This window comes from Fukomys damarensis, unplaced genomic scaffold, assembly GCF_012274545.1.
Source record: "Fukomys damarensis isolate Sample0158 unplaced genomic scaffold, DMR_v1.0_HiC HiC_scaffold_32, whole genome shotgun sequence".
Taxonomy (NCBI): domain Eukaryota; kingdom Metazoa; phylum Chordata; class Mammalia; order Rodentia; family Bathyergidae; genus Fukomys; species Fukomys damarensis.
In genome coordinates, this window is record NW_022900944.1 from 23,737,626 (window position 1) to 23,751,279 (window position 13,654).

General features: G+C 37.2%; 1 protein-coding gene across 8 annotated transcripts in view; it reads right to left on the reverse strand.

The window, feature by feature from the left end:
- Positions 1–13,654, reverse strand: part of Cnot1 (CCR4-NOT transcription complex subunit 1) — an 83,289-nt gene that overhangs the window by 47,861 nt on the left and 21,774 nt on the right. For all 8 annotated transcript variants that reach the window (XM_010617180.3, XM_010617176.3, XM_010617178.3 and 5 more), the window contains exons 3-12: positions 12,325–12,432; positions 11,684–11,782; positions 10,800–10,868; positions 6,837–6,891; positions 6,185–6,388; positions 4,697–4,865; positions 3,486–3,612; positions 3,231–3,341; positions 768–938; positions 199–326 (exon numbers count right to left, since the gene is read on the reverse strand). In XM_010617180.3, coding sequence (XP_010615482.1) covers positions 199–326; positions 768–938; positions 3,231–3,341; positions 3,486–3,612; positions 4,697–4,865; positions 6,185–6,388; positions 6,837–6,891; positions 10,800–10,868; positions 11,684–11,782; positions 12,325–12,432 — 1,241 coding nt within the window. The remainder of the gene's footprint in view (positions 1–198; positions 327–767; positions 939–3,230; positions 3,342–3,485; positions 3,613–4,696; positions 4,866–6,184; positions 6,389–6,836; positions 6,892–10,799; positions 10,869–11,683; positions 11,783–12,324; positions 12,433–13,654) is intronic.

Sequence of the window (13,654 nt, forward strand, 5' to 3'; positions counted from 1 at the left end):
AAAAAAAAATAAAAAAAAAAAAAAAAAAAAGTGAGGTCTAGTTTGATCCCTAGCACTGCAAAATAACAAAGTACACAAGTTCATTTAAAATGCTATTTCAATTATAATCTGTTACCTATGTACTTATCCACTGTTAGTTTTCAATTTCAAAAGAGCAGAAATGACCCTTTTAGAGAAACATGTGATAAGAATGTTTACCATGTGGCAATTTCGCGATTGTCATCCTCTGGTGGTGCTTTCAGAATGTCAGTGGCAACAGTATGACAAGGATAGTCAGCAAAACAGAAGATTTCTGGATTTATAAGGGAATGTTGAATGAAAGAGAGCTGGAACAAAAGAGCAAAGTCCTTACTGTCATAAATTACTGTAAATGCTGTAAAAATTCAAAACGTATAGGCTAATGTCGGTCATTAGGAAAATAATTGCCCTTTAAAAATCAGACAACTCAGAAAAATCTAAGGTGCATTAACAAGATAGCCTCTGAGACAAAAATCACTAAACTACTGGAAAAACCGCTACACTTGAAAGGATTCCAATTAGTAGCAGAACTCTCATAATACTCCTTCAATACTGTGATATCCCCTGCTTTTCTGAGCTATGCAAAATAATACTTCATTACAATATTTCACTATTTTAATATTGAAATATTACAACAGTTCACTATTTTAATATTGAAATACTACAATATTTCAATCAACAGGTACATGACAATATAAGAAATAATTCATTTTATTTTCTCTTTCAATAACGAAATGCAAATCACTCACCTGGCCTTCTGCATGTTTCCAAGGTCTATAGATGAAGTCTACTGGGAATACTTCCATACCCAAACCCCTCTGAATACCATAAACAACATTATGAAGTCCTTTACTATCACGAATTTGAAATCCAGGATGGTCCAGTTCATAAGTCACTTCCTTGAAATTCAAACTCGGGTTCTAATAAAAACAAAGCATTTCCAAATTTAATGAACAAGTATGTGCACACTTAGATGCTTTAATACAAAGAATCAAATTAATTCTAAAATTAAATCAAGCTTTTCTATTTGGCTATTAGTAGCTTTTCTACCCTCCTAACACATGGTTAGTACACACAAGACTCCAGGTTTGATCCCCAATACCACAAATACAAGTATCAAAATGTTTAGAAGATTTTCCTTAAAATCTCAAAAAGCTTTTTAAAAGGGTTCAAAACCAGGTGTAGTGGCATTCACCTGCAATCCCAGCAGACAAGGGAGGGGGTTAGCTCAGTGATGTCGCTGCCTGCCTCATAGGAGCAAGGACCCAAGTTCGATCCCTGGTACTAAAAAAACAAAAAAAGGGAAAAGAAAAAGAAGGGGTGGGGGGTTCGTGCTTCTTGAGATTAGAGAAGGAGGACCCCAATTTTAAGGCCTGCCTGGGCAAACTATTAGACACTGTGGAAGTTAAGAAAGGAGGATCACCATGCCTTCAAGGCCAGCGTGGACTACAAAAAAATTAAAAGGAAAGGCTAGGTAGCAGACTTAACCAATGTGAAGACAGTGTCAGAAAGAGAAAACAAGGTGGATGTGGTAGATCATAAACTCAATGATACCCAGGCCAGGGATTTAGCTCAGTGGCACTGCTCCTGCCTCACAAGGGCAAAGTCCTGAGTTCAATCCCCGGTACAAAAAACAAACAAACTCAATGACACCCTAAAAATGATAAGACACCATGCAAACTACATAGCAGAAGACTTGGGAGGCTGAAGCCTAGGCTACACAGTGAGCTCAGAATTCAAGACCAGTTTAAACTATGTAAGAAGACCTTGTCTCAAAAAAAGGGCGGGGGATTTAGCTGAGTGGTTCTGCCACCTGCCTTGCAAGCGCAAGGACCTGAGTTCAATCTCCAGTACCAAAAAAAAAAGGGCAAGAGGCACCGAGGATGTAGCTCAGTGGCACAGTGCCTGCCTGGAAAGTATAAGGCCCTCAGTTCAGGCATAGCTATTTTTAGATATAGCAGACTTCAAGCCAAAAGTGATGAAAGTGACAAAATACAGCCACTGCTACATACTGGTAAAAGGAATAATTAAAAAGGAAGAGAGAACAATTGTAAGTATCTATGCACTGAATTTGGCACACCCAATTCATAAAACAATAGCTACTGGACTTAAAAGGACAGATAATCACAGGGGGTGGGGGGTGGGTGTGTGCTTCAATATCCTACTCTCACATCTAGGTCAACCAGACCCCTCTTCCCACAATCAACAAACATCAGTTAAATTTCACCAATGAACAAATGAACTTGTTTCAACCATCAACAGAATACATATTTTCCCTAAGAGCTTTTTCCAAATTACAAATCTCTTAGGCCAAAAAGTAAGCATAAAGACAAAAAAAACCCTGAAATAATTCCCTGCATACTACAGGGTCATGGTGCAATGAAGCTAGAAACCATAAAAGAAGGCACAGAAACTGCACAAACATATGGAGATTAAATAATGTTATTAATAATCAGATTACAGAAAAGATGAAAGAAGAAATAAAAGTTCCTAGAAGCACAACATACCTGTGGGACACAATGAAAACAGTTCTAAGAGGGAAGGTTACAGCTGCAATGCACACAAAAAGAACAGTGATTCCAAATACATAACCTAATGATGTACCTCAAGATCTTAGAAAAACAATCCAAGTGTGAAACTAAGAAGAAATTATAAAGATCAGAGTGTGAATTAATGATAGAGACTAAAACAATACAAAGGATGAATGAATCAGTTGGTTCTTTTAAAGGGCAGGTAGGGGATCCAGAGATCTGGGAGACAGGAGTGAAGAGGAGGGGGAAGTAGAAAGGATCAAGATGGACACATGTATGTACTGACTCCCCTGTGGTACAAATTGCAAAAATACACCAAAAAAAAAAAATTGAAAGGGGGGGCTGCTCTTACTCAGTTATGCATCTTATTTATAAAAGCTTGCTCTTTGTTGGCTAGGGATGTAACTCAGTGGCAGAGCATTTGCCTAGCATCTGCAAGGCCTGGGTTCAGTAATGCACAGTATCATGATCATGAAAGGGAAAAAAAAAAAAAAAAAAAAACAGGTTTGCTAGGGAAAGTCCATAGAAATATCACACATCAAAAATTGTGATTATATGGGGACAGGGTTTAGCTCAGTGGCACCGCACCTGCCTTATAAGCGCAAGGTCCTGAGTTTGATCCCCAGTAGCAAAAAAAATTTTTTTTAAATAAATAAACTCATGATTATATATGTAACTCACCAGTTCTTTAAGAACATCAATCAAGACTTCTACATTCCACGTGTGTGCCTGTGTACCATCACTCTTATCTTTTCCATCACTCCAGATCCCACTGCCAGGAGCAGAGATACTCTATAGAAAGAAAAACTTGAATGAAATAAATCCAACCAAATGTGTTCAGCTCTGGTTGATAGGACAACTAATCATATTATAATTTAACAAAAAATAAAGAAGACAGCATTAACTCACTTTGTAAAACAGCTGAATTCAACAAACCTGTAATGGAATACCATCTGTTAATCCTGAATGAGTTCGAGCCATCATTCCCAAAACTCTTGCAACCTGGGCAGCTGTAACTTCCCGAACGCCAAACTGCATGATTATATTGCGACATTCTTCAATACTGAAAGAAAAATATAACTTTAAGAAAATGTTAACACCTTCAAATATGAAGAATTAAAAATACTGTTAATAAATGAACTCTTGCACAAAATCCCTAATTTAACCAACACAGGCAGAGTAGTAAAATTTCTTATTTTATGCAACTGTAAACATAAAAGTCACCCACTTAGAATCCAGTATCTACTTACATAAGAATATAGCAAAGCTATAGAAGATCAATGGAAGAAAATACAAGCCAAAAGTATAATTTCTCTCACAGAAAAATGAATTATCTTTAGAATGAATCAAGTTACTCTTACACTCAAGGTAAATCTGTTCTGAATGTAAAAAGCCGTGAAAATGTATCCTAACCTTTTTAACTTTGCATCTTCAAGTTCAATTAAAATTTAAAGTTCATAGACCAAGCACTCACAAATACACTATTTCAATACTATTTCAATAAGTGGAATATGGTTTGTAATAAGGAGTTTTAAAACATTAAAGTTACAATGAAAGCAAGAACAAAGCAATGCTGTTGCCTTCAATAACTTACAAGAAAAAAATTAATGTTCTATTATTATACTGCACAGAAGTTTTACTAACAGGTGAACAATTTTCTTTGGCACCCCTGGCAGGTGAGAAAAACATGTAAAAGGCAAGGTATAAAAAAGCTACAAAGGAAACTGATAGACACACAGTTAAGAAACTGAGGAGAGGGGTTGGAGTAGTAAATTAGAGATTAAATATAAACTAACAGAAGTTCTAGGGCTGGGGATTTAGCTCTGTGGTACCCCCCCAAAAAAAGTAGTTCCATAGAAACCAGCCTAATGTTCTTTCTTCCTCCCCAAAAGCTACAAAATGCCTATCCCAGAAATTAGGATAGAAATTTTTAGATTCAGGTTTAAGAAACTGGTGGAGATAAAGAAATTTTTACCCTCAGGATAGTTAACAGCTGCCACCAACATTAATATGTGAAAGACTACAATTCAAAAGCAAAATTTTGAGAGGCAGATGGTAAACTTAAAGAGTCTCAGGGACTCATTTTATAGAATTACATCATACTCTGCACAGGAATAATAAAAAGTCTAACATGTCTTACTACCAACCTTGCACAAAAGCCATAGCCTACTTCTTGCATGAAATCAGCTAAAGAGCTCTCCATCATGGTTTTAGCTACCCCTCCGGAATCAGGCAGGATCCTGTCCATTAGAATGTCCCGTTTTTCAGGATATAAAAGTGGTGCAAGCACCACAGGACAGCGTTCTTGAGGAAAATCTGAGGGGGGAATAAGGATACAATTGCAATACTGATTAAAAACCAAGAATCCTCTTTTATACTCTCGTCCCAAACCCTCAAACCCAACATGGAGACCACAATTTCATACTCACAGTAAAGTTTACTTATTTTTTCCAACCTGGTGACCCAAGTTATGACTTCACACCAGTTCAAGAATTTTTAATTTTTTTTTAAATCTGTAGACTTAACTTTTCATGTTAAGATCTAGTATCTACTGAACAATTCACATCCTAAAAATTAAATTTTTACAATGGTATAATCAATTCCTATACAATGAAGGCACTGGAAGCTTTCATGGTACATCAGTCCATTTCAAAAACAAGAAAGCTTCCTATCACTGAGATAGTTAATGGAGCTTGAAATTTAACTACATATTAACATTAACAAGTAAATAAAAATATCAAGAAGGCTATATGCACTCCATCACTTACTTTTAGTATTGGGCAATCAGGCCTTCTGCACTGAGCTATATCCCTAACCCTTTGTTCTATTTTGAGACAGGGTCTCATTAAGTCGGCCAGGCTGGGCTCAAACTTTCTATCTCAGTGTCCCAGAGTGCTGGGATTACAGCAAATGTGCCATGACACCCTACTCTACTTATTTTTAAAAGAGTAGTTTCTTCTTTAAAATGAAAACTCAATAAAAATTTACCTTGACATTACAATGCCAGTAGTGAAGGAGGTAATACAAAGTGACTAACTTTTAAAACTAAAATATCTACCACTACACTCTCTTTCAGAGAGAAAAAGACAGCAGGGAAATATCCAAAAGTCTCACCTATGACTATAAATATATATATAAGATTATTGGTGCAAGGTGTGGTAGCACATGCCAATAACTCCAGGTATAGGGAAGTTGAAGCAGAAGGACGCCAAGTTCAAGTGCAGCCTAGGCAACCTTAGATCCTGTCTCAAAAATAATTTTTAAATAAAGATCTGAGGATGTGGCTCAGAGCCAAGACCCTCTGTTCAATTCCATAGTACCATTAAAAAAAAAATTATTGCAGATATGTTCATTTTAACTGGTTCTTTAATGAAGCTTTACCACTTTCATGGCAGGGGGGCACCGGTGTTCCAACTCCAGTCCTTGCACTTGCAAGGCAGGCACTGGAACCACTGAGCTAAATCCCCAGCCTGACATTCATATTTTAAATGACAGTCTCTTAGATAGATTAGCAACATAAGGAACAAGAAGGTAAATCATTTTCTTCACTTATATTTTTCAAATGCTTTTTTAAACACATTTGTAATTAATTATACAAGGAAATAATGTACAATAAGCTACAAAGAATCCCATACCTCTGCGCAGAGTCTTAAGAAAGGCGTCTATCTGTTCCTGTCCAACTCCAAAGGCTCCCTTCTGCCCAAAGAGGAGATGGGAGAGGAGGAGGTGCAGGACCTCTATTGCTATATCTTGGAAGCCACCTTCTTGATTTCCACTGACGTCTGCGTCAATGTAAGAACGCAGAAGATCCGGAAGCTTCTGTTTAATAAACTGAGCAGCTAAAAGTCAGATAAACCAAAAGTAAGTTATTTTTGTACATAGTAAAAAGTCACATACCATCAAAACACAGATAACCATCCTTTTTACTCAGGAACTTACTATTTCTCTAATGCTTTCACAGCTTTATTTGGTGGGTATAAAGTGGGTATAAAGAGACACTGCTAGGGGCAGGCTATGGGAAATTTTACAAGATAAAAAGATTCCTGATAGCTATTACAACAATATGAATACAGACATTGTATGTACTCTTAAAACTGTTATAAAGATGCCGGGGATTTAGCTCAGTGGTTCCACCGCCTGCCCTGCAAGCCACAAGCACCCGACTTCGATCCCCAGTACCAAAAAAAAGAACTGTTATAAAGGTAAATTTTATGTTTTTATTTCGCAGAAAGACACTAGGATATACTAATGTTAGATGATGTTACTCTTAGGGGAAAAGCAACTTACCAAAACCTCTGAGATCTGAACTGGAAGAATTCAAGAGGGCAAGACCAAAAATTACCTGAAACAAGAAGTAGTCCTGTTAACCAGAGTCTAATGGCTGTTTTGTTTTTAAATGAAAAGCTATGTTTTTTGTTGTTGTTTTTAAATTTCTTTATTGAGTTTATTGGTACAATCTAGGTATACAATACAGTTACATTCATTACTGGGATCCTGTACTTTCATGACAGGTCTTGGTTCTCATTTTCCCTTGTCCCTGCCCTCCCTACACCCCACCACCCTTCCCATTTACAAACACTTTATTCCCATTTTATCATTTTCTTATACTTTTACCTTTTCCCTTGTTCTCTTTTCCCCTACCCTTCCCACTTTCCCCACACCTTTAGCACTTTTCTTCCTTTGTAACAATACTAATTATCCCATTAGGATCTTGTGTACTATTATAGTTTTTCACACCAGAGAAACTATTCAGTATTTACACGTGTGACTTATTTGTTTCACTTAAAGAGTATATCTTCAATATGTATCCATTTTCCTATGAATGAATTAATCTAATTTCTCATTCTTTATGGCTGAGTAGTATTCCATTTTATAAAAAAAACACATCTTCTTTATCCAGTTTCCAACAGATGGGCAAATGGGCTGTTTCCAGGTTTTAGCTATTATGAACTGTGCCGCTATAAACATAGGTGTGCATATATCTCTGTGATAGGATTCTTTTAAATCTTTTGGAAAGATACCCAGCAGAGGAATGGCTGGGTCAAATGGAACCTCTAGTCCCAGCTCTTTGAGGTATCTCCATATTGATTTCCATAGTGGTTGCACCAGTCTGCACTCCCACCAACAATGGAGAAGGGTTCCTTTCTCCCCACAACCCTGCCAACATTTGCTATTGTGTGATTTCTTCATAGCAGCCATTCTTTATGGGGTACGGTGGAATCTCAGTGTTGTTTTCATCAGCATCTCTCGAATGACCAGTGATGTGGAACACTTTTTCATATATTTACTTGCTTTTACTTCTTTGTCTGAGAAATGTCTGTTCATTTCAGATGCCCATTTTTGAATTGGGTCTTTATATTTGGGGAGCTGATTATTTTGAGTTCTTTATATATTCTAGATAATAGTCCTTTGAGGAGCAGCTGGTAAAAATTTTTTCCCACATTGGAGGTCATCTCTTAGTTCTGTTGATGGTTTCTTTTGCAGTGCAGAAGCTTTTCAATGGGATCCCAGTTGTTGATTCTTTCTGCTAGTTCCCACGCTACTGAGGATTTGTTCATAAAGTCTTTTCCTATGCCAATGTCTTCAAGAATTCTGCCTAATTTATCTTCCAGCAAGTTCAGTGTTTGTTTTACTATTTAGATCTTTAATCCATTTTGATTTTAATTTAGTGCATGGTGAAAGATAAGGGTCTAGTTTTAATCTTCAGCAGGTTGAGATCCAGTTTTTCCAACACCATTTATTAAAGAGGCTATCTTTCCTCCAGTGGGGATGGTCAGCTCCTTTGTCAAAAATGAGGTAGCTGAGTACATCTGGAGTTGTTTTTGTGTCTTCCAGTCTGTTCCACTGATCCTCAGGTCTGTTTCTTTGCCAGTAACATGCTGTTTTTATCACAGTGGCTTTGTAGTATAGTTTCAGATTGGGAATTGTTATACCCGCTGTCATGTGTCTGTTGCCTAGGATGGCTTTTGCTATTCTAGGTCTCATGGTTCCAAATGAATTTTTGGATTCTTCTTTCGAGTTCTGTGAAGTAGTGTTGGAATTTCAATTCACATTGCATTGAATGTGGATAGCAGTTTTGGTAGTATGGCCGTTTTCACTATGTTGATTCTTCCTACTCAGGCGTAGGGATATCTTTCCATTTTCTTACATCCTCTTTGATCTCTTTTTTCAGAGTGCTGTAGTTTTCAGTGTAGAGGTCTTTTGCTTCTTTTGTTAGATTCCCAGATACTTCATTTTTTTTGGGTGCGATTGTGAAAGGAATTGTTTCCCTAATTTCTTGCTCAGTGAGTCTGTTGTGTACAAGAAGGCTATTGATTTTTGGGTGTTGACCTTGTATCCTGCTACTCTGCTAAAAGTGTCAATTAAGTCTAGAAGTCTTTTGGTGGAGTTTTTTTGGGTCTTCAATGTAGAGCATCAGTATCATTAGCAAATAATGACAGTTTAACTTCTTCCTTTCCTATCTTTATTGCTTTAATTTCTTTTTCTTATCTAATTGCTATGGCTAATATTTCCAAAACTATATCGAAGAGGAGTGGTGATAGTGGGCATCCTTGTTCCTGATTTTAACATGAAAGTTTTTAGTTTTTGGCCATTTAATGATGTTGGCTTTTGGTTTTTCGTAGATAGCCTTTAAGTTGAGATATAGATCATCTATTTCAATTTTTTGCAGGGTTTTTATCGTGAATGGGTGTTGAATTTTGTCAAATGCTTTTTCTGCATCTATTGAGAGGATCATGTGGTTTTTGTCCTTGACTTTGTTAATATAATGTATTACATTTATTGATTTATATATGTTGGACCATCCTTGCATCCCTGGAATAAATCAACTTGGTCAGGATGTATGATCTTCTTGATGATCCTCTGTATTTGTTTGCTAGTATCTTATTGAGGATTTTTGCATCTATATTCATTAAGAAGATTGGCCTGTAGTTCTCTTTTTTAGTTGCATCTTTCCCTGGTTTGGGAATCAAAGTGATACTTGCTTCCAGGAATGAGTTTGGAAGTATTGCTTCCCTTTCAATTTCATGAAAAGTCTGAAGAGTAATGGCAGTAGTTCTTCTCTAAATGTCTTGTAAAATTCAGCAGTGAATCCATCAGGACCTGGGCTTTTCTTTGTTGGTTTTTAATTACATTTTCAATTTAACTGATTGTAATCAGGGTGTTTAAAATGTTTTTATCTTCTTTGTTCAACTTTGGTAATTCATAAGTATCTAGAAATCTGTCCATTTCTTCTGTGTTTTCCATTTTATTAGAGTACAGGTTCTCAAAGTAGTTGTTAATGATCCTCTGGATTTCTGTGGGATCTGTTGTGACTTCTCCTTTTTCATTCCTGACTGCATGGATCTGAGACTTTTCTTTCCTTTCTTTGATAAGGTTTGCTAAGGGTTTATCTATTTTGTTTATTCTTTAAAAAAACCAACTCTTTGATTCATTTATTTTTTTGTATCGTTTTCTTAAGTTTCCATTGCATTGATTTCTGCTCTAATCTTTATAATTTCCTCTCTTGTTCGAGCTTTGGGTTTTTCTTGCTCTTCTTTTTCTAGGAGTCTAGGATTCGTTAGGTTGTTTATTTGAGCTTGCTCTGTTTCCCTAATGTGGGCATTCAGTGCTATGAATTTTCCATGGAGAACTGCTTTCATTGTGTTCCATAGATTTCTGTATGTTATACTGGCATTTTTGTTCATTTGTAAAAACTGTCTGATTTCTTCTTTAATTTCCTCTGTGATCCATTGATTGTTCAGGAGAGTGTTGTTCAATTTCCATGTGTTTGTGAAGTTCCTACTGTTTCCTATGCTATATTGATCTCCAGGAAAAGCTATGTTTTGCAGAGCATGATGCCACATGTCCATAATCCTAGCACTAAAGAGGCTGAGGCAGGAGGATTGAGAGTTCAAGGCCAATCTGGACTACAGAGCAAGACCCTGTCTCAAAAATCAAAAACACATAAAAATTGTTTCTCTCTCTCTCTCTAAAAATTTTCCCCAAGTCAAATATATACACATTCACAGAAATAGTATGTGAAGTAATAAGGTGTAAAAAGCTGTGCTTGGATCAGGTATGGTAGCACATGCCTAGGATCCTAACACTTGAGTTGAGAGGCTGAGGTAAGAGGACTGCAAGTTTGAGGCTAGCCTGGGGTACACAGCAAGTTCCTGGCCTAGACCACACATCTGTCTAAAAAGAAAAAAATACAGAAAACAAACACCCCCTAATTTCAATTTTGCCTATGTATTTTTTTAAATTACTTACCTCTTGTACTTTGCTTAACTTAAGAACTTTACTCAGCTGGGCAAATAAGTGGGGTGCAGGCTTTAAACTCTGAAATAAACCAAATTTAATTTTAAAACAAGAGCTCAACTTTCAGTTTTCAAAATTACTCATTCACTCAATTAGAGCATTATGTAAAAGTAATTTAGGACTGGGGATTTAGCTCAGTGGTTCCGATGCCTGCCTCACAAGCACAAGGGCCTGAGGTTCAATCCCTGGTACCAGTAAAGAAGGGAAGGAGGGAGGAAAGGAAGGAAGAAAAGAAAGAAAGGAGGGAGAGAAGGAGGGAGGGAGGGAGAAAGAGATGAAGGAAAATTTAATTCTGTGGTATTACTATAACCAATGCCATATGCTGAAACTATGGACTAACACCCTTAAGTCTTCACAAGATATAATTTTAGTAAGATTCTATTTATTATCAAATGAACTGCCTTGATTTTCTCAGAAGGCTGCTCCAAAGAAGCCAGATGTTGTGGCACACACCTGTAATCCCAGCAATTGGCGGGGCTGAAGCAGGAGGATCACTGCAAGTTTGAGGCCAGCCTGGGCTACACAGTGAGTTCAAGGCCAGGCTGCACTATATAAAGTGAGACCCTGTCTCCAAAAAGGGAGGAGGGCTGGGAATTTAGCTCAGTGGTTCTGCCGCCTGCCTTGTAAGTGTAAGGTCCAGAGTTTGATCCCCAGTACCAAAAACAAACAAACAACAACAACAACAAAGAAACCACAAAAAAATTTTTTTAAATTATGACATTAAAACAAAACAAAAAACCAGAACAAGCAAGCATCAAAAACAAAGGGTTAGAGCCTTTTTTAAAACCCTACAAAGAATCCTCAAGTTAGGACTATTAAGAAAAAAGAATACCAACCTTCTGATAGTGCAATGGATTATCAATGGCATAGGACAACGTTGAGATAAAATTTGGCTTTGTAATCAGCGACGCACACTCCTGAATCAGAAACTGAGTCTTCAAGAACAAAAATAAATTTTCATCAGCATTAGCCATCATAAATAACAGAGGATCTCAAAACATTAAAGTAAAATCTAATAATACTATATAATGTTTATTATCACAATCAGCTCTTTAAAAATACTAAACTATTTCAAGTCTGTTAAGTAACAAGTTTTAAACCAAAAGTTCCACAAAATAGGACTTCATGACCAAGATGTCAAACCACTGTAGGATTGAGAATCAGGCCAGATATTCAATCTAGGACATGAGATATCCTCTCCATCTTACTAACTTTTTAGGATATCCCCATTGCTACTTACTTTAGGTAGGTCTGGCCCACACTCTCTGATCCTAAATCAGGTAATTATAATGGTCTACAGCCAGGCAGGAAAGGAGAAGGAAAAAAAGGGAAAAATGCACCAATCCTTTTTAGTAATTCAGCTAATATTTTCTGGATGCTATTTGGTACATGTTGTTTGTTACATACATGGTGCTCAAAATTGCAATGCAGTGAACAAACTGTATAGTCAGTCATATACTCTGTAAGCCTCAAATACCTGATGGAAATCTTTGCCACTGCTTTTACCATCGCCACTAAAATCCACATGTGAGAATAGGCAGCGTAGTAAATGCCTGTCTGCCTCAGGACCGTGCCGATTCACAATCTAAAAGGAACAAAAACGGAAGGTTAAAGGTAGAGCTTTAAAACACACACACACACACACACACATGCACACAACTGGAGATGTAGCTCAGCCTTGCCTAGTGCACAGGAGGCCCCAAGAACAATCCTCAAAACTAGAAATAAATAAATAACAAAGGTTTTTTTAAAAAAATTAAAAAACTTTTAATCTTCAAGTCTGCCAATATTTACCCTGATGGATGAGGAGGTAGATACTTCAGACTTCATGAGCATAAAAAACCAATAGTCTGTAAGTACAAAAATATGCATATCTAGTCCAATTTCCAAGCCTATGATCTTCCTGCATCATAGTAACTATAAAATAGTTGCTGTTACTTAATCTATTTCAGCTTCTGTTTTCCCATTTTCCCATTCAGGAAATGTAGGAGTTAAGAAAGACTCCCCCAGGAACCTGAAGGCTAAAAGATATCTAAATTATCTATCTATCTATCTAAATAACCTTTGCAACTTGAAAGTTACCGTGAATCCATTCATTGTTTTTTGTTTGTTTTTTTGGCATCAGGGAACAAACTCAGGATCTTGTGCTATCAAGGCAGGCAGCGGAACCACTAAGCTTAATCTCAGGCCCCATTCACTGGTTTTGTAGGTTATCATTCTTTGATTAAATTTTTAAAAGCAGGGGCTGTGTCCTATCCCCTAGAATTTTGAACATACTTCCTTAAAGAGCCTATACCACCAAAACACATACCCTAGCAACTCTCAGGGATTCCCCCTGCCTCAGCCTCCCAAACGCTGGGAAGGCATACCATAATGCCTGGCTCTTCACAGTATAATTATTATTATTGGGGTTTTTTTGGTCAGTACATGGGATTTTGTCAGTACTGAGGATTTAGCTCAGTGGCTTCACCACCTGCCTTGCAAGCCCAAGGGCCAGAGTTCAATCCCCAGTACCCCCCCCAAAAAAAAGCAGTCCAGAGTATCACTGCATAGGGCCAGGGATGTAGCTCAGTAGCACCATGGCTGCCTGGCAAGTGCAAAGTCCTGAATTCAGTGGCAGGGGGCTGGGGGGGGGGTCTTTTCTTGGTGTATACACTTTTTGACAGACTTTGCATATGTATGAGTGTGTATATATATGTGTACATATATATGGGGGCGCTGTCTCACTACGCAGTTAGGCTGACTTCAGTTAATGCACCACCATGCCCTACTTTTTCTCTTATTTTATTTAAATAATTCCTTTCATA